This window comes from Polistes canadensis, unplaced genomic scaffold, assembly GCF_001313835.1.
Source record: "Polistes canadensis isolate GaletaPanama2010 unplaced genomic scaffold, ASM131383v1 scaffold_16, whole genome shotgun sequence".
Classification (NCBI taxonomy): Eukaryota; Metazoa; Arthropoda; class Insecta; order Hymenoptera; family Vespidae; genus Polistes; species Polistes canadensis.
The window spans coordinates 1,172,670-1,195,071 of record NW_014569563.1 but is presented as its reverse complement, the minus strand read 5'-3'; the positions used below and the strand labels follow the sequence as shown (position 1 = coordinate 1,195,071).

The following is a 22,402-nucleotide window of genomic DNA, read 5'->3' as shown; positions in this document are numbered from 1 at the left end:
TATTTTCTCAGATTCTTTCAATATCTCTTTCCAAACGCGTAATAAACAAATTTCCAATATGACCGTTTATAATTGACCCTCGTAATACTTTTTCATATAAATGAATTTACGATTAACTCGTATTCCATCGAAAAAAGATTTAATATTAGAGTGGAGGAGAGGGTAACTTTTTAATATTTTCGTCTTTAAATATGATAAAAAAAAAAGAAAAGATAAAATCAATCTAACAAACGATTGATCGTTTAATAAAACGACCCTAATTGATATCGACACACACACAAACGAGTATATTAAATTACACGTGTACTTACTAAACCTTTTCCAATTTGTTTGTTCCCCCTCATATTTGTTTATTGTTCTCTTTCTCTCGTTAAGCGAAATAAAACAATCGACAGACGAGATACAAGTAAAAACAAAGTAAAATTTAGCCAGTCCTACAGAAATAGAACGGGAACCCTGTGAAATGTAGGAACCCTGTTCCTAATTTGAAATTAGTATTCATTAGAGAGAGATCCACGTGAGATTTTCGACGAGTCACGTGGAAATAATTAAGGTAAGTGTGGGGTCTGCGGTTTAACTTGATGCTCGGGGTCTCCCTAATGGACTAACATTTCGCTCATCTTCTCTCCTTGTCGCTTTCATCGTCCTCCTACCTCTTTAGTTCGCTTATCTTCGATTCTCTTTGCCGATCTTTCTTTTATGAACTTCTGCTAATCCCACGCTCGACATTTTTGCTTCCCATCAGAAAGAAAAAAAAAAGGTTTATTAAAGAATTTCTTTTTCTTCTTCTTCTTCTTCTTTCTCCGTACATTTTTATGGTATCATTATTATTATCATCATCATCATCATTATCATCATCATCATCATTATCGTTCCAATTATCAACGGATCATCTCTTTGCATAAGACAAGATCAAAACTATGATACAGTTTAATTATTTGTTCTTTAACCTTGGAAACAAAATTCGTCTAAAAGAAATATTGATTATCATATTAATTTTCGTAACATTTTAATAGAAAAAAAAAAAAAATAATGAGTCAGAGTATAAAATCTCTTTTTTCGTTTTCGAATTTTCCATTATAGGTTTATCCTTTTACTCGATGGGAAGGAAGGCTGCATACTCCCATAAGAAGTTTCTCAAGAGCTCGGATAAGCTTGCAAGATTTTCATGGTAGAAAGGTAATCAAGTCAAGGACCTTATTGGGATGAGCTTGGTGGTTGCGTGCACGCATGCATCGGTTTTGTGGCCAACGAATTTCGTTGATGTTCTCTCTTTCTCTTTCTCTCTCTCTCTCTCTCTCTGCCTCGTTTGATCTTATTTCGTCCAAATTAAAGCAAAAAAAATGAATCGATGGTTGATTGGTTCGACTGTGGGCAGCTATGAAAACTGGTTGAATATAAACAGTATCATGGAAGCTTTTATGGGCACGTGTCCCAACTCAAAGAGCTGTATCATTATTCCATGCCGAAACATCTCTATCGTGATATATTTTATCTGTATTCATTGTTTCTTTTATTATCTCGATAAAAATCATTAACGTTTTTCCATTTTCTCAATCAACGATAGAGGGAAAATTTACTGGAAAAGGAAACATAAAAATAAAAAAGGAAAAAGTATAATCAACTATAATTAGAGATTAACTTTCGCTCGCGACGTTGACAACTAATGTGAGAAAGTTTCGTGGAAAATAAAGCAACGTTAGAAAAAAAATTTTCAAAGTTTTCTCGATTGTACCCAATCGATTCCAATTTTCTCGTCTTTTATTATTATATCCGAGTACACGAAAATTTGTATAATACTAAAACGATTAGAATTTGGGTTTCCTATTGCGATGACATAACCAATTACACGCGATACTAGTTCATAACTTCGCGAATCGAAAATTCAACAATAAAATCATTGAACGTTTGCACGATTGTCAATATTATCGGAAATAAAAGACAGTTATTACTTATATTATATATCCTTAATAATACTTACGATGATATGAAGCACGCGAGGAAAAATTTCATCTCGGTAGTTCTTCGGTAGATTCTTGGCTCGGTAGAGAGATATGTTGCTGCTAATAAGCCCTAATCATTTCCTTTTGTGTGGAAATCGAGACGTGTTCTGAGAAGGGTATATGAGAGTAGGAGAGAAAAAGAAAGAAAGAAAGAAAGAAAGAAAGAGAAAGAGAGAGAGAAATAGGTTTCTCTAACCTTAAAAGTGATGTACGACGTAAGACGGCACCTGTCTTTCCGACCTGTTTATGGACACCCGGCCAAAAACCTTCCTTTCGTTTCACAACGATAGAACGAACGAATGAACAAATGAACGAACGAACGAGGAACGGCTGAAAGAATGATAGTAAAGAATGAACGAACGAACGAACGACGACGATCCAATGAATTTTATGGGTAGTCTAATGAAGTCGTTTCAAAACTCGCCACCCAGGTCCAACAGTGATATTATCGCGACTTAATTGGACAAACCGTATTTCATCGAGTCAGATCTGCAGGAACCGAGAGAGTCTTCCTCCTGTCTATCTTCTCGCAATGAATATATATATAACAACCTTGGAAAGTATCAAATTATTTTATATGTTTCTAGGAATGTAGTTTTGTTCTTTTGTTCTTTCATAGTTCGTGCATGATTCTCAAGCTTTTCCGATATTATCTTTGTATCGTGTTCTATGATAATCATTTTTTCAAATCTAAGGATTCCTTCAAACACGTATTCTTTTCTGTGCTCGATATGGATCACCGATCGAATGTTTATTTTTTTTTTTTTGTAATCATAAACTAACTTCAAATCTCCTTTCTCTCTTGCCTTAACTCGTCCCTTTTTTTTAGAAATCTCATATCGTTTTATTTTTGTCGTGTATTACATATTCACCACCTTTCACTTTTTCACGAAAATATTCTTCATTCTTTGACAGTAATCTTTTGACGTCTGCCACGATATTCATTTCACAATTTTTTTCCTTTTTTTTTTCCTTTTCTTACTACGGTAAGAACATCAAGAATCTCTTTCTCTTTTTATTTTCTTATATTCTCGACATGATTTTCAACGTAAATTACGAGCTTATTATTTATCCAAAGCTGTTGTACGTTTGCATAAATATTTACCTTTTGGTAAGAATAATTTGAATCTAAAAAGACTTAAAAAAAAAAAAAATCGGGCAGGGGGAGGGGTAAAAGGAATGTTTCTTAAGTGACCGCTTCTTTCTTTGGAGTACAACGAAAACGTTTGTGCATGAAAACGAAGGACAAAATTGCGAAGAGGCCGGCGCGCGTACCTTTAGGACTAAAGTGAGGTTGTTCGCCAGAACACCAAATGAAATTCGTGCACCTGCCTCCTTCTTCTGTACTCTCTTATCTCCCTTCAACCCTCCTCGCTTCTTTCTATCTTTCTTTTTTTTCTCTCTCTTTATCGACAGTACCGTATCTTTCGAGCAACCCCCGATAAAACTTTGATAATTTTCTTGTTTTTTTTTTTTTTTGTTATCAGAACAAAATATTCCAAAGGAAAAATATAATATAAAACATTAAATTCCGGTCAATAATTCAATCGTATAATATACATATATATAAACTCAATGACATATACGATATTTTTTCGATCATTATTATATATCCAATATACAAAATAAAAATGGCATAAAGTGTTACCATCAATTCATATAAGAATATTAAAAAACATGATCTACGAGAAAGAAAGTTGTAATGTTATTATGATCTCGATCCTAAAATTGTTCGGATATCGATAATTAAAAAAAAGTCGTAACGCGATTATTGTTCGTCTAAGGGTTAAAGGTCGGGTATTGAAATAGAAATTACATCACTGGATCGATTTTAACCAATGTTGCACGGCGTTCCCCTTTTTTTTTCCACCCTAAGCGGTTTCAGGCGGTACATAAATATAATCGGAAGAGGAATAAGAATAAGAATAAGAAGAAGAACACGTTAGAGTATTACGTGTGTGCGTTCGGCCGGCGCTCGTCTTGCAACAAAATAAGCGGCGGGAGGATTCGAAGACGTTGCGGGCCCGGGTAGAACGGTAGAACGGTAGGGGTAAAGGAAGACCAATACAAGCAAGAGGTCCTATTTTCTTGCCACCACTCCCCACCACCACCGGCACCGTTGTTAAGGCCGCGCGCATCCCCCCCACCACCACTACCGGCACCGTTGTTAAGGCCGCGCGCCGTTCTCCCCCACCAGAAGCGGCGCATACGCGTGCCAGAAAACGTGAGACGACGAGCCCTTCTTCTCTCTAAAGTAAAAAAACACGTGCCAAGAGGATCGTTGGATCGAAGCCGCTCCTCGCTTTCGTACGTTGCTCCAAACCCGAGGAAGTTGTACTCGCCTTCCAAGAGTTTTAAGACTTCTTCGGCTCCTTTGATCGCATCTCCGTGCCGAGAGCAAATTGTGAACGTCCTCGGGGATCGCTTAAAATGCTCCTTCTCTTCCTTCTCTCTTTTAATGAGCGCCTCAACGAGACTCTTCTTTTGTCCTTCTATTATTATTTTACATTTTATATATTCCTAAATGAATTATCCTTTTCGAGTTATACGCGATTCGTTTAAATCGTATATCTATTATACGCATTGAAATGTTTCCCGATTAAAAATTCTATTCTTTTTTTCTTTTTTCTTTTTTTATATTTATAAATCGAATCATTTATCTTTATAGCCTGTCAGCTACCACACGATTTTTTCTTACAACGCTTTAATTTATGTTTGAGCATATATTGTATATATATATTATATATTGTATTATTTTAATAATTAACATTGGGACTAATATTATTAAGAAATATCGTCTGGAAAAATAATCAGGTTTTAGCACCTCCGTGCGGAAATTCTATTCTTAAGTTTAGATTTCCATTCAGTTTACATAATAATATGTATATAATAATTGTAAGAATTCTTAAACGATAATTTAACACGAATGGTTTAATTTTTAACTTTCTTACAAATAAAAATTTCTCTGTTTGAAGGAAATAGAAAATACGATAAAAGATAAGGTTCTTACATAACGATCACCTAATGCACGTAAAAGAAAAAGTATAATAAAATAATAAAAATTTACACTAATATTATTCATAATTGTATTTGAATCTTACGAATGTAGTCTATTATATGTATATACGGAAAAATATAATAATATATAGATTATTTTAAAAGTCATTTATCTACTTTGAGAATAGAAATTAAGAAAAACGGATTTATGAAATTTGAATCATAGTTATGCATTTGTCTTCATACTAATGATACCATTATTTATTATCTTTACAGATTGCAAATTGTAAAAAATTGAAATAGAATAAGTAACTTTTAAGGTAACCTGTATAAACGGTAAGAGAAGAACAACTCATACACGCAATCGTTTGCTTTTCTTTTTTATTCATTATCAAGAAAGAAAATCGCTGCTACGTGTTAGAATTTAACTAGTAGATTGCACGGCTTCGTAGTAATGAGTCTTGATTTTTGAAAGGTTTTCTAACTTTGAAACTAATAACTATACTTCTTTCAAAACCATATGCTTTAAGAAATTATTTAAAAAGAATAATAAGAAAAAAAAAACAATTTCTTTTTTATTTTTTTTTTATTTTTTAGTATCCGTTCGAGTAATTCACAATTTAAACGATTCGTTAATATTATGACATCGTATTGAATAACGTATAATAAGGAATAATAATAATTTTGTAAACTAGTATTATAAACCATTAATAAACCCTGAACTTGTCGTTTTATTTTATATTTTTTTTTCTTAATAATTAATACCGCAAAATATCGTTAAACTTGTATTAACAATATTATACTGTGAAAATTAGTAGAAAGATTATAAACGTTCAATTTTACCATAAAAATGTGAACATTTTCCAAGCAAGTTGTTCTAGACATGAACACAATTTACTTTCAACATTTCGTTTAAAGAGCTGATTTCTATTTTGCTGAACCTTTTATGGTCTTTATACACCCAACATAATTTAACTCGATAGTTATACTACGTTTTTACCACTAAATTTCAAAGGATAATTATATTATCTTTTCAATTGAGCTTATAACAATTCTTCAAACACATTAGTTTGTCTCATTCAATTGTTATTTCGTTCTATCTAATGTCTGTATTGAAGACAATTTAACACCAAATGATCCGTTCTGTTATTTTTATTTTCCTTAATAATTCTTTTTTGTACTGATTTAACTTTAATCAATGCGATTTTTTTGTACATGTGACTTATTCTTAACGAGGTTTATATCTTATAATTGTTTGAACTATTATACATAGATAATATGAAAAAACACACACGTGTGGACATGATAATGTAAATATATAAATTTATTTATTTGTCCCTGAAAAATTTCTATGGTATCGATATTTTTGTTGTTTAAATAGAACCCCATACTTTTTCTTTAATGATATTCTTGTAAACGATAAGAAACGTAAACGTTATTGTCATTAAGAAATTTTAATTACATAGTTACAGTTTTTCCATTTCTTTCTTTTTTTTTTCTTTTCAACTAATTCCATATGCATACTTTCTATTTACACAGAGGAATAGAATATCCTTTTTCTAAGCCTTCCTTTTTTTTTTTTTATACATATATATATCTCTTTCCTAGAACCAGTCTTCTTAATTATGCAAAACGTGCACGTGTTTTGATACTCTGTCGAATATTAAAATAATAATAATTTAAAAATCAATCATATTTACCTAGAAAGTGTTCTATATTTTTTATTTTTTTAAATACATACTTTAGTAGATTCCTACACAGTAAGATTAATTACTTATAATACATACGTATGTATATTAGAGACTGAATTTGATGATGAATGAAGGAAAAAAAGAAGAAGAAGAAAGAAAAAAATCGAAAATAAAATGTTACGAAATCAGAAGAAATTTTCTTTTTTTTTTTTTTGCAATCCACTGGTTTGCTCTAGTAGAACGGCTATCGAGTATCAAACGGGTCCCGATTACATGGATATTAACCTGTCTCAGTTCTATCGAATCGTCAAATCTGTTTACCCGTTCTTAAAAAGAAAAAAAAAATCTATGTCAGGCAAAAAGACATAAAGTTTTAACGCGGTGGATGGTTGGTTAACAGCTTGACAGTAAAAGGTATTTTTTGTTTCCAATCACAGACATACGATACGATCTGATAATAAATTGAAGGCGATGGACCATGAAACACATAAGATGAATATAAAAAAAAAAAAAAAAGAAAAAAAAACAGCAGTATAAATTTTTTTTTTATTTTTACTATCACGTATGTGTATGCACGCGTATATAAACACTAATGCAAACGGAGTCTTACATCTCTAACAACTTGACACTGCCTTTCATGAATGGTATTTAACTTTTTAGACGTTAACGAGGAAATACTGTCATTGTCCGATTGATTACTATCGCTTTAGGTAATTGTAAAATAAGCTAGGTCGGTATATAGTTAATAAAAATGGTTGTTTTATCGGTTTCAACTTTATTCCTTAATAAATGGAAATTAAATTAAATTAGATTAATTAATATTACGAATGTTTTTATCTTTCTTTCTTAATAACTGTAAGATATTAAATATAAGAACAATGAGAAGAGTAGAATAATTTTTAAATAAAAAGAAATATATATATAGAAAAATAATTAAAATAGGGGCAACGTTTTAAAGATCAAAGTTATATAAATCCTGAGATAATATATTTTTTTTTCTCGTAGCACTAATTGCCATTCGTATTTAACGAGTAGACAATAAACGTCATCCAATCGATCACTCGATAGATCGAAATCATTGTTTTGCGAAATATAGAAAAGCATTGGTATAAAATGTGTTTCTGTTTTTTTTTTTCTTTGTTTGAAATAACTCGAGAATTATTGAAACGAATTTAAATCATTTATATTATCCCCCTCTCTCTTTCTCTGTACGTGTAAATTTTTATATTAAAAAGAAAAAAACAATTTCGATTCGATTTCATAATATTCCTTTTCGAAGGTTATTATTAAGGAAAAGAAAAAAAAAACAAACTGTCCAGCTGATTATGTTCGCAACCTTAAAATTGGGATGCTCGTTAACGCCGAAAGTAACCAAAGAGGGTAGTAATAATAAATTAAACCGAAATTATACGTTTAAAGTGTGTGCGCTTTGATTTTTCATTAAATCAACAAGCATTTTCGATTACTCTTGAAAAGAATTCGCTTTCGTAACGATTAATAAAAAATCACGGAAGGAGGAAAAGTGTCTTGTTTCTCTCTGTGTGTGTGTGAGTGTGTATCTGCTTGTTTATGTGTGCAATTCCTTGCGGATTCATAAGAATGCGTACGTGTAAACGCACACAGATATTCATTCTTCGTAACCGATCATCCATGAGATATATTACGGTTTTTTCTTATCAGCTTGTTACAATTAATGAATAGTCTTTTTGTTCTCTTTGTCTCTGTTTCTCTCTCTCTCTCTCTCTCTCTCTCTCTCACAAAACGTATTCATTAAACTTTTCCGCATTCAGTATACTTTCTAGCAATAATTTTAATTTATGATCGATTGATTCCGATACCGAATAAAATAAGATGCTATCGTTGTGTCAAACTTTAATAAATTAGAAACTCGCATTATTAGAAGTCATAGCAGAAATGGCATAATTAGATACAATGATATGGTAAATCTTTACGATTTTCTACAAGTTTTATTGCAAATAGGTTTTTTATTACGACTGAAATATGAACATATATTTTTTAAATACTTTGTTTCTAATTAAATTTTTATAGTACAGGAACTGTTATGTTAAATGATGATTACGTGAAATAGAGATATTTTATATATATAATATATTATTTAATTTATATTATTTAAATATAAAAACAATATTTTTCGAATTATATACGGATTCATTCGTACTTCGATAATTCATTTTTCAATTCTTTAAACTTATATCCATTTATTTTTAATTTTTTAAATCTTCGACGCGTTGTGAAAATTTAAATTAAACTCTAGCACTATTTCATTGATTTACATTTATTTCACTCCTGAATAATTCCATGCATCATTTATCCCACGCATTTATTTTTTTACACATTCGATCATACTTTGATGCACTTTCGCCACGTGCCAGTTTTATCAAATTGAGCAATACGTTCAAAAAGTCTATAAAACAGACAAGCAAATTGCTCGACAACTGTCTAATAAAACGGTGAAATAGTTGTGTAATGTAATAAATTTTCTGAAGATTACAAATATAAGAATGCAAATGTTTATATTGATACACATATGTCGATAGAATTTATATAAAATTGCAAAACATTGACAGAAGTTTGTTATTGCCATTGAAAAATGCGATTAACGTGTTTTTTAATACACGAATATTGCAAAACACATATCTTTCGTATATCCATTATCTTAGAACATTCTTTATATTTCGTGCCTATTTACGTATGATATTTACGTCAATAAATTGAATTTCTTGTTTATCAATGTCAAAATAATTCATAAATGACTTGTATAAATAGTGCATTGTCGTTGAAATAATTTATTTAGAATATGTTTACTGGACTCCAACCAGTTATCCTTGAAAACGATATTGTGTCTATAGCAAATTAATAGTAAATATAAATAGATTCGTTCACCGTTTCAATTGCGGTACTTTAAATTATAATTATATGAATATCATTAAATTAAAATGAGCTTTAATATCTAATACGATACTCAAAGTAACAAAGAGAAAAATATTGATGAAATTAAAATTAAATGTTTAATCATTGATAAAATAATAATAATCCAATAATACACTTGCAGAGAATATAGAATAAAAAATAAATATATGCATAATCCGAGGGTGGATAATGTAGTAATAATGGCATAATAATGTTTACATTTCGTTTTTTTGTTGCGTTATGGGAGTTATAAAAAAGAAAACTTGTAGTGAAAGAAGAGATGAGAGTAATACTACTTTCCTCAAAAGTCGAAAGGAAGGTATGTTCTAACGAAGTTCAATTTGCGAAACTACCAACGCACCGGGAGATACATTTCTCTTGAGGTTCGTGACGTAGAAGAAGGTGAAACGAGCCCACCGTAAGGTCTCCTTCTCTTCTGCTACATATATAACCGGTCTCAATTACAAGAAACCACAGTTTACCTGCATTATTCGTCGGTGACTTTTAATAGTGCTTTCTTTCTCAATTTTATTCTACGAATACTTATAGAACAACATTTAACTGAAATATACGTTAATCGATATAAGTGCGTATTTTTTTTATTAAATTATTATTTTTCTTGTTTATTCGATAATACTCTGTAATCATTTTTAATGATACTAAAAATAGTTAAAATTTTTAACGTTTATCGTATATATATATATATATTTTTTTTTATCGATTAATTTTTTAATTTAAAAAAAAAACAAAACAAATCTTTAGTGTTGTACAAAGGTTTAACAAAACGGAGATTTATATTTTTTTTTCTTCATATTCTATTATCTTATAGGCAGATATTTCTAATGTGTCGATTATATTTGTCATAAATTTAATAGTGTGATTTTTTTAATTCATATAAATTTATTAAACGCTTTATTTTTTTTTTTTTTACATCCTTTAGTTACGTCGTCTAATTTTACATTTAAATAGAATTGAATTTTGCACACAAATTTGAAATGATTCTGTACTCGTGGAGAAAGCATTGAAATGATTTTAATTTTATCGAAAAACCGCATGACTTCTTGGACTTTCACTTTAATCAACGAGATCGTTATTGCGTCATCTTCGTTGATTAATTATTATTTTTATATAAGTAATTGCAAAAACAAAATAAAAAAATAGACAAAAATATATTTCTCCCCCATTGTATTTCACGTGTTTAGAATTACCACGTGGTTTTAAACGCGTAGTAAATAACATGACAGAAACATAAAACCAGTTTTTAGATAGGGGGAACGATTCACGCGAATATAGAAAGTACTATTTATATATATATACATAAATGGAAATAGTTTATAGCGTATATGACGTAAGAATTTTTCTCCGTTATTAAATTTTTATTATTTTTTTTTTTACAAGAAAAAAAAATTCATTAACCACTTAATATCACTGTATAATTATTGATAAAATATACCAGAAATAATCTTTCATCTTTATTAACATATTACAACAACTGATTGCTAGAATTTCTTATTCATAAATATACATTTTTGTATTATATTCATACGTTATAAAAAGAGAATTGGAGCATGTGATATTAAAGAACTCGGTATAACTTTCATCTTACGCAACAGATCGAACCAAAAATTTCACACTAACTTTCTGATCAGTTCCTTTCTTTTCAGTCGCTTAACCTTCGAATTATTCATATACCACACATGTATTTATATATGTCATTCGTTTCGATTTATCTCCCATTCATTTTTTAGTATCGACTAATAACTGTGAATTAAAGCGTGACGATAAAATAAAAAGAAAGAAAGAAAGAAAGAAAGTAGTTTGTGAAATTGTATCTCATATTAATTGATATTTCAGTTAAATCATTTTTTTGTAATAATTGACGAATACATTTTTAATATTCATTCGAATCCTTACAATATAAATATTTATTTATTAATTAAATTTGCATATTATACGATGAACAATTTAATTATTTTTTTCTTTTTTTCTTAATATAAACATCCATCACACAATTCGGTTGGTTTAACAAAATCTTTGAAAATAATTTTTTCTCCCCCTTTCCCTTTCCGTAGAAAAAAAAGGACGACAAATGTCGCAGAGAAGAAAAATGAATTTCTCGACGCAATTGATCATTCTTAATTATATACTATCCGCAATTTTAACTGGAATTTGTGCAAGTAACAGTCTCAGAGGATGGGACACTACTCACTTTGGTCCAGCTCCGCTTTTAGAAAAATATTCCTGGAAGATTTTAGATTTTGCATATCCCGACGAGTCGAGTAGAAAGCTCGCAATGTCAATGGGAGAATATATACCTGAGAATGCGTTACCTGTAGGAATAGAAATATGGCGTAACAAGCTATTCGTCACAGTTCCAAGGTGGCGAAATGGTAAGTTATCATTAATCATTTATATCAACTAAAAATCCTTCCATTAGTCTGTCATATTCGTATTCTATTATTTTCTTTTCTTTATTTTTTTTTTCTGTCTTTCTCATTTAATAACATTCCATTTATTTTTTACATCTTTTTACATGAAATAATACGAGTCATTTTAAATGGTCAAATAACCGCTTTAAAAAAAAAAACATCTATAAAACTCGAACTCATCTTGATCTGAATATAGAAGTAAAAAGAAAGAAGGAAAAAATAGAAAAGTAGAAACATAAAAAGGGTAGGACTGTACCTTCGGTGTTCCTTAGCTCATACTGATGATCATACGTGTCTCAAAGTCAGGAACCGGAAGTCCGTAAGAGAACTATAGATGGGGAGGCAAGGCCAGTGTCGCAGGAGGGAGGAAGGGAGGGGGAGGGTTATACGTACGAATCTCTCGTCTGGGCGACTTCCGGTTCGCGACAAAAAATGCCGAAAACCGCGAGAGCAACTTGAATGGAAAGAGCTAGAGAGCTCACTTCTATTTTTTTTTTTATTTTTATTATTATTTCTTTATTTCTTTCATTCCTGTTGTCTCACTCCGATTCAAGAAAGCTCCCAACTTCTTCTTCTTCTTCTTCTTCTTCTTCATCACTAAAGGCCATACGAAATTCAGCCCTCTTCTTCCTGGGTTTATTCACTCCCTCCTCCATGGCCATTATCAGAGCCCTTAGCATGCCCCCCCTGCCACTCTCCCACCCCTCTCGTTACGTGTTTTATATTTATTATATGCATTGGCGCACGCCATGCCATTGTACTAAACACGGATGGTCAATAATGGCGGCACGCTGTGTACGATCCACGTTTGTGTTTCATCCTTTTTGCTTTTCCCTCTCTTTCGCTCTTTTCTTCTATGTTTTCTATTTCTATCTTTGTTTCACTGTCTCTCGTATGTTCTTCTATCCCTTTTCCTCATTTTTATCCCTACTATTTTTTTTAATTCTTCCCTATCGTATAACCTGCCCCCTCCCTTTCCCAAATCATTGGAATTACGTTGAAACCCCATAATTTAATTCATACGTATTTTGTATATCTTGATTTGAATATACGAGTTGTCCAAAAAACAAATAAGCGATTGGTATTTTAAATTTATATTACGTATTATCGAAGTCATAATAGATATATGTGCAAAAGGAAAAAATAAAGTAAAAAAGGTTCGTATTCGATATAAATGTCGTTTCTTTTGTAATTAAAAAAAGAATTGTTTTTTACGAGAAAAAGAAAAAGAGAAAAAAAAATGTGCGCGCGTGTGTATGTGTGTTCCCTCTAATAAATTCGTGGATAAAAAGGAATTTAAAGGTGAGAATAAGGTGCTGTTGCCGGTATTTTGGGATGTAGATTCGCGAAGGGAACAATAGTTATCGGAAGAAGGAACGGAGAAAGGGGGGAAGGGAATTATAGCGAGCTGCTCTGGCTTTTCTTCTTTCTTCTCATTCGATCCTCCTCCTCCTCCTCCTTTTCGTTCAGTTTCTAGGAGCTTTCGAAACGAACCCACAAACCTTTCTGTATGTATGCCTGCCTGCCTGCCTGGCTGGCTGGCTGCCTGCCTGTGACCGCCATTGTTTTTAGGGCAGGTTTTTATGCGCCCTTTGGTGTTTGTCCCATTCTTTCGCGTAACTTCAGATTCACCGTGGGCTCCGAACTTACTAAGAGAGAGAGAGAGAGAGAGAGAGCACCGATACGGGGTTAGGGGAAGAAAAGAAGAAAGGAAAAAGGAAACGAGAGTGGGGGGAAAAAAAATATAAAAAGAAAGAATAGAAATGGAAAGAGACTTCGTCGGAACGTTCTTTTAATATTTTTCGTGTTCGATGAACTCATCCGCGACAAAATAATCCCTCGTGCCAAGGATTTGTTCGAATCGGAATATGCGATTTTTCGTTAAAGATTTTGGTAGAAATATAAGTTTTAAATTGTATCGTTAGAACAATTGGATGACGAGTATACTAATTAAATTATAGAGTATACTATCCTATAGAAAATACCGAGTATACTTATTATATTAAATTAACATTGTGTACTTAACTTACTGCACGAATTGAATTAGGTATCAATTTTTTGAAAATTATTATATTATCTTTTGATAAGCTGAAAGAAGACTATTATTGAATTATAAAATTTGTTAAAAAGATCATTTTTCAAATACTATGTAGATCTCACAATTTAAAATGTATATTTTAATATAATATTTCATTTAAATAACAAATGTAAATTATATATGTTAAAATATATCTTTCGCATTTCACACGAGCAATAATTTAAATAATTCAATTCGTTACGCTTATGAATTATTGAAATAACGATAACTTCTAATAAATGTTTTCCAATCAAGTATGATATATTTAACGTTTATTAATAAATTATTGTTAATTATTACCACTCGTAAGGAAGCATGAATCGGTTTGATTTATTTTTTTTCCCCTTTTTTTTTTGTCAATAAAAGCTTACTTTACGAATCATAATTCAGTTCGTGTTCATAAGGCAAAGGATTAATTTCGATTATCTCATTTAGTGAACACACGCTCGAATACTCGAGCAATATGGCATGGTTATTAAATATATTTCGATCAGATACGAAAATTATACGCGTTAAACGAAATCCTTTAAATTAAGTCAATTATCGGGTTGTAATAATCTCAACGAGAGATGTTCAAATTCGATTTCGATTAAAAATTACTTTTATTCGTGAACGACAAAGGAGAAAAAACAGAAAGCAATTTGTTTTATTATTCTTTTATTACGCTTCATTAATTAAACAATTAATTTTCGAGAGTAAAATTTGGAAAAGGAAATATGAAATTAATACATACGGTTTGAACTTATGTTGCAGTAAGAAGTTATACGATATGACAGAATAAAATATGGGTATAAGAACATTAACGAAATTTCAACTTTCTAATGACGCGAGAGAAAAAAAAAATATATATGGCAGATAGTCGTAAATAGGAAAAAGGAGGCAAAGAAGAAATATGATAATATTAGAGTTATAAATTCTGCAACACTTGAATTTTAATAAATTCATTTGCACATATTTCTGTCTTTTTCTTTTTTTTATATAAATTATGAATAAGCCGATAATGTATTCGTTTATTCGTATTCGAATTTTCGTTTGAAAAATGTTGTGGAATTCGTGCACGTTTTTATAAATGCAATCTTTCATTTTCATGTCGAATAATATTTTATTAGTATAACGAGTATTTTGTATAATTTATCGGAAAATAAAAGATCAACAGGATTAGCAAATTGCATGTAGATATAGCGAAAATTACAAAAGTATGAATAACAAATAAGCTTTTGATAATAATTATTATGGTTTTTATATTTTAAATTTCTAATCAAAATATCTCGTATAAATAAAAAAAAAAGTTTTTTTAACGAAACATTAACATTATTAATTATAATATCGATTGTACGTATAATTAATATAATATATCAAATACATTTTTTTTTTTTTTAACAAAATTCGTATACTATAAATATCTTTGAAGGTATACCAGCGACATTGAATTACATACCGTTGGAGAAACATATTGGTGGTTCACCTAAACTTATTCCATATCCAAATTGGGCTCAAAATAAAGCTGGTGCTTGTGGATCTGGGTTAACTACTGCATATAGGTAATTAATCTATGAGAACAAATAAAGCTTTAAGAATATTACTTAATGTTTTAATTAATATAAATATAATTATTTATAGAATACACGCGGACGTTTGCGATAGATTATGGGTTTTGGATACTGGTACTATTGGAATTGGAGATACAACAGTACAAGCATGTCCCTACACGTTAAACATTTTTGACTTGACAACAGATAAAATTTTGAGACAATACAGATTACGACCGGAGGATATTAATCAGGTATAACGAACACTTATATACGACGATAATTTATTTATCCCATTTTTTTTAATAAACGATTATATTATTCAATCCAAATGAGAAAAAAAATAACAACGTACTTTAAAAAAATAAATTTTAATAAATAATTAAAAATTTGTTGAAATATTTGCAACAACTCTTTCGTTTTATAGATTCGTTTATAGATTCACTAACAGAAATGAATTAAATTTTTATTTTCAATGCACAGATCAATCGATCCGAGTTATTGAGGAATTGTCCAAAATGTTTAATACAAATTTATAAATATATTTTCGATTAATATTGTGTAGTATATATTGATATTAATTTTCCAAACATTTCTTTTTCCTTACAGAATACTTTCATTGCGAACATAGCCGTTGATCTTGGAAAGGGTGGTTGCGATGATGCATTTGCCTACATGTCGGATGAACTTGGTTACGGATTGATAGTTTATTCTTGGGGACAAAACAAATCGTGGAGATTAACTCATAGTTATTTCATGCCCGATCCACTTGCTGGCGATTACAATATAGGTGGTCTTAATTTTCAATGGGGTGAGGAGGGTATTTTCGGTATGAGTCTTTCGCCAATTGCATTGGACGGTTATAGAACATTATTTTTCCATCCGTTAAGTAGTAACAGAGAATTTGCCGTTTCAACTAAAGTCCTGAGAAACGAGGAACTTGCTAAGGACAGCTATCACGAATTCCAGGTGAATGAAACAACGATTTCTCTTACTTTCTATCTTTCTTCTTTTTAGTTTATTCTTCTTTCGCGTTATCGCGAATGACTTTTAAACCGGTTTTCGTTATTACAATTTTTGTTTCCACGCTTATGAAACGTAAACGAAATTACATCACACGTAATGGGGGCAAGTATATAGATCAAGAGATTATCATATATATATAAACAATTTAAAATAGTTCACTAATTCGTAAAAGAAAAACAATTTTGTGATTACGATTAAAAGTATTTATGTTTGAATTTTATTTAAAATGAATTTCAATGATTCTCAAAATTTAATCATACTTACAATTATTAATACTATAATCCACAAAATCTTTATTATTTTATTATTCATTAATATTAATATTAATATTATTTCTTTTTACAGGCATTGGAAGAAAGAGGACCAAACTCGCATTGTACCTCATCGGTAATGGACGAGAATGGTTTGCTATTCTTTAATTTGGTAGATCAAAATGCAGTAGGATGTTGGAACTCTCAGTTACCATATACACCCGCTAATCACGCGATAGTGGCAAAACACGACGAGGCTTTAATATTCCCAGCTGATGTTAAGGTAAAAGATTTAAAAACTCAACGAAAAAAATACGAAATATTTGAAATCGAAATAACGCAAAAAAAAAAAAAAAACAAATATATCAATCAATTTTTAGGTAAATCGTGGTACGATTTGGATGATATCGGATAAGATGCCAGTATTTTTACTTTCGTCGTTGAATTATACCGACGTTAACTTTAGAATATTAACCGTACCAGTCAGGGAAGCAATATCTGGTACTGTATGCGAAAATACACCATGGCAATACATAACTACTAATCGCCTTTGGTGCGACTGAAGAAAAAAAAAAAAAGAAAAAGAAAAAAAGAAAAAAAAAGAAAAAAAAAAAATAACAAACACACAATATAAGTATAAGATAAAGAATAAAATTTATTTTAAATAAAGGATTGAAGTATCCGTTTTTCCCCATTCAAGGATTTCGAAAGGTCTCTCCTGGATTGTGGCCTCGAAAGTTTCGAACCAACCATCTAAATACAATCGGTCGTTTGTACGATCAACGACTACTTCGTTTTCTCCTTCTTCTTCTTCTTCTTCTTCTTCTTATTTCTTTTCTCTTCTTGTTGATCTTTTATAAAAAAAAGAATGAGTAAAAAACAAGATAGAAGAGAAAAGTAGGGGGTAGAAGTAAATAAAATGGGGGAAACAAAAAAAAAAAAGATAAAAAAATATACATCAACTACGCTTTCGTCTCCTTTCTCTTTATCTCTGTCTCTCTCAATCGAACTATTTTAAAACTTGGTCGTTAACACTGCTTCTTTCTTTCTTTCTTTCTACGTGGAAACTTTACAAGTCCTTTAGAGTCCTTTCGAACGATTTACCAAGACGACTTGGGCTACCTCATCAATAATTCATGGTTGCAGGAGGCTCCTAGGAAATAATAATATCCCTATTCCGATGGAGATTATTCGATATGAATAATATACTTTCTTTTTATTTTTTATAATATATATATTTCCCTCCCCCCGCCTCTTTTATTTCCCTCCTTTTTATTTTGCAATTGCTGAAATTGTAAGTGAATTTTGAATAAGAAGTAAATTTGATTCGTAAATTAAAGAATTATGTTAAAACGTTTAAGTGACTCCAGTTATTAATCATATACAATGTTAAAATAAATATAGTTTCTTATGTATGTGTACGTTCAATTAATATTATTATTATTATTATTAATATTAATATTACTACGATTAATATAATTTATTTCGTCAGATAAATCGTAATTTAATATCATAATAATTTCGAAACGATATCTTCCCTGTGCTTAAAAAAAAATAAAAACGAGAGAAATATATTATATTTTTTGTTATGTATAATTTCGATTTTTTAGTTTGCCAAATCTTGGAATCATTTTCTCTTGGTAATAATAAAGATCATAAATAAACTCTTTTCTTAAAATTTTTAAAGAAGTAAATCAAAGTATTACTTAACAATAGACGGTAATAGTGTTAGAAACTTTAGTCGAGACACATCCTAACGTTACTAGGGCCAATTTTCAAACGTTTATAAGGCGTGAAAACGGTTCGGTATCGAATTGGCGTGAATCAGCTACAGCCCCGCAGGAGCCAGATGGCCCGACGTGCCCCATTAGTTTGGCCCTCGTTTCCGATAATTTTTAAGGAGACCCAGTTATTTCGTAGCTCTGATATACGATCGGATATCGTTCGCGCGAGTTTCTTACAAAATTATCCGTTTCACGCCCCCGCCAGTAAAATATGATCTTACCTTCTGAACGCAAGTGTTCATCTTTTTTCTTTATTTATTTCTTTCTTCTGACATATCCCCAAGTATTCAAAATTAAAACTATATTCTCTTATTAAAAAATAATCGAATTATATTTATATCACAAATTTTTTTCTTAACACGAACTTTTAAATGCATGACAATTTAATAACTATTGTGTTTCCAAAAATACGACATAATATATAACAATATTATATAATATTATAATATAATTAATATTATATATTTATCCTGCATGAGAGAGATAAATAATTTAAGAAGAATCAAATATTTTACTCGAAAATTCTTTAACACATTAAATAAATAAGAATGGGTTTTTATTTTTTATGAAGGTATACGTCTCGAATAGAAATAATATGCACCCTAGTATTTTATTTAAACGGATAAAGTACATAAGAAAAAAAAATACTCTAAGAATGTAGAATTTGCGTTAGAAAGATTCACCCTTCTAATGCTAATCATTTGATTATGTATCGTAGATCGAAACAACATTTGGCGCGACTAACTGGCGATTAGTGCCCGGCAAACCCCATATATCCCTGTGAGATTGCCCTAAGTGATAACGAAGGTGTTTTCAATTTGGAAAACCAAGACCCTTTCTCCCATTTTTGCATTTACTTTTTTTTCTTTCTTTGTCTTTGTCTTTGTCTCTCGCCATCTTCCTTAGATCGATAAGAAAATTTGAAAGTTTCGAAGGTTCTAAGTCTGTCTTGTTAACACGATCGATCCTGATCATGCACTAATCCTGTGTATTATAAACAACGGATTCTAATCTTCGATGGGGTGGAGGTATTAGAAAAGAAACGGAATCCTTTCTCATGATAATCTTATTCCATTCGTTATAATATTCAGGTATCAGACAAAAGTTTTACAATTTAAAATCGTTTATACGTACAAAATAAAAATCCTATTACAATCTATAATAAATACGTAATAGAAAAAATTATTCTGTATTCTCTAAAAAAATTGCTCTGCAACTATCATTATTTTTTTTTTTTACATTGACCTCTTTTTTGTAAATTTTGTGTTAATGGATTTAAACATAAAATAAAGTATTATAAATAAAACTTTGTTCATTGGTGGGATCGCGTGAAAATATTTCATAAACGACATTTGAATGAAAACAAAATTAAAATATGAATACTTAAATAACAATAACGATTTTTTATTTTTTTACTCTTGCATTTACTTCGAAATCCAATCAAATTCCATTGGAAGAGAAATAGAACGGATGTTCTCACTCTCTCTCTCTCTCTCCTCCTCAGAGGGGGAAAGCAAAATGATTGTGGTACTCGGTGCTTGCTTGATATTTTGGATTTGGTATCGGTTTACTATCCTTAGGTTTGTTTTAAATTAACACCTACCCACGCCCGCGGCACGCTTTAACACCTTTTTAAAAGGTGGCTTGCTTCGGGCCCCGACCCTCAGCTTTCTTTTTTTTTATTCTTTCGTTTTTTTTTTTTAACCATCGGCGCCGGTAATTATGGGTTGGTTGGCTCGAGCCAACTCTTGCTCCCCTTAAAAGACGACGATATATTTCTGGTAACGAGTTATTCGCACGGCAACTCTTTCGCATCGAAACACTTCTTTTTCTTCCTTCCTTCCTTCCTTTCGTCATCATCATCATCATCATCATCATCATCATCATCGTCGTCGTCGTCTTCGTCGTCTTTCATTATTCCTTCTTCTCTTTCTCGTCCGTTACACCAAATCTTTTGCCCTTATTTTCCATTCAAATTCGTTTTCATTCTTAACGAACTGCAATAACGAACAACACCACACCTTCCCTTCCCTTTCTTTCCCTTTATTAACCGTCGTACTTGATTTTTATGGAAACAGAACACTACTTCATAGCTATCGGATCTTATTTTAAAAAATAATAATTATAGGTGCTGTTACTCAACCCTAACGTCGGTTGATTAAACCTACGTCTCATTCGTTGACTATTTTAAAATAGGTTCGATGATTTTCTAATCTCTAAGTTTTGCATTTTTATTAGCTGGCTTATTGTATCGTTTTCTTGCCTTTTTTTTCTATTTTTCTTTTTCCATATTACTTTTATTAGATTTTTTTTTTATTGGAATAAATCATTCTCGTTTGGTATTTTTTCTTTTTTATTTTTCTTTTTACAATCAAGATCGTGTTTTCTTGCGTATCGTTATACTCCAACACTATTGCAATCGTGTAAGTAAGGTTGCAATAGTGCAGGCGTTGGTGATTTAATGTAAGAACGAAAGTTAATAAAAATATAATCGAATTGAATATTATCTGCATTTATCATCGAAATATCTCGATTTAAATATTTTTTAAATAAAATTATGTGTTTAGAGAGAGAGAGAGTTGTTAAATAATAATAATATTTGTCTTTTTGAATCAGGATCAACAGATTTCTATCTTATCTACTTCTGTTTTATCGACAGGTTTTTTAGAAGAAGAATCTTTAACTCCTGTCTCCATGCAACCAGTTGTACTTACTCCTATTTCGATAATTATTAGAAAGTATGTGAATTTTTAAAAGACAAATGTCATTTAAAAAAAGAAAAATTTGTAATATGATATTTGTGTTTGTTTTAAGACATAGAAAATTTGTATTTTATCATTACTTTGATTTTCATTTAAAAAATATTTCAAATAATATATTGATTCGTTACTTTTAGTAAAACGAGATCTTATCATTTGTACGCAAATAACATTATTTATTATATAAAATTCAGTAAGTTAAACTCGTTTGATTTTGTTGGTTCCTACGTCAATAATATCAAATTCGTAAATTTTACTCTTTACGTGCTGCCGCGGTCGGTTTTTTCTCGAAATAATTTCTTATTGATTAAAATTTAAAACATATTCTGTATAATGTTTACATTGCAGAATTAATAAATCTACAGATATTTTCGACATTGTATAATCGAAAACTTATTAAATTTCATAGAAATATTAAATTGTGGTATTTATTTTTTTTTATATACGTCATCCTGCTAATATAAGATAAACATTCATAAAACGAAGTACTCGTGCTTATAATCGTATGTTGATGAAAAATTTCAATTGCAAGTAATAACTTTCTCGAGCTATATTATTATATTTTTTTCATGAAAAAAAGTCTAATTATCTCTTCAGGAAGAGTCACATATTACATTTTCTTCTGACGAAATTTGATTTGATTTGACATTAAAAATTTTCTTATGATTATCTCTGTTTTTTTTTTGTATATCTGTTAGTTGTTGTATTGTGTCAACAAAATTTATTTGTTTTCTCAATTCTTATTTTCGTTTTTTTCATTAAACGTATACATTTTAATTTCGCAATGATTTGCATTCGAGAATAGAAAATAGAGAAATAAAATAAGGATCGAAAAGCGTGTTTAAACAAAAATTGCATAAAATTAAAGCTTCAAAAAGAAATGTTTTTTTCCTTTCTATCGCATAAACTAAATTTATGTGAATTA

The 22,402-nt window shown here is 30.3% G+C and overlaps 1 protein-coding gene across 1 annotated transcript; it reads left to right on the top strand.

Moving 5' to 3' along the window:
- Positions 1 to 11,711: 11,711 nt before the first annotated feature.
- Positions 11,712 to 17,497, top strand: LOC106793592 (protein yellow-like). Its single transcript, XM_014760641.1, has 6 exons — positions 11,712 to 12,012; positions 15,540 to 15,669; positions 15,749 to 15,911; positions 16,267 to 16,626; positions 17,029 to 17,217; positions 17,315 to 17,497. Exons 1-6 carry the CDS (start codon positions 11,712 to 11,714, stop codon positions 17,495 to 17,497), a joined length of 1,326 nt encoding a protein of 441 aa, XP_014616127.1.
- The last annotated feature ends 4,905 nt before the right edge of the window (positions 17,498 to 22,402 follow it).

Coding starts and splice junctions, on each gene's coding strand:
- LOC106793592 (XM_014760641.1), top strand. CDS start 11,712: ATGTCGCAGAGAAGAAAAATGAATTTCTCGACGCAATTGATCATTCTT. Junction 12,013..15,539: donor AGTTCCAAGGTGGCGAAATG/GTAAGTTATCAT, acceptor ATATCTTTGAAG/GTATACCAGCGACATTGAAT. Junction 15,912..16,266: donor GACCGGAGGATATTAATCAG/GTATAACGAACA, acceptor TTTTCCTTACAG/AATACTTTCATTGCGAACAT.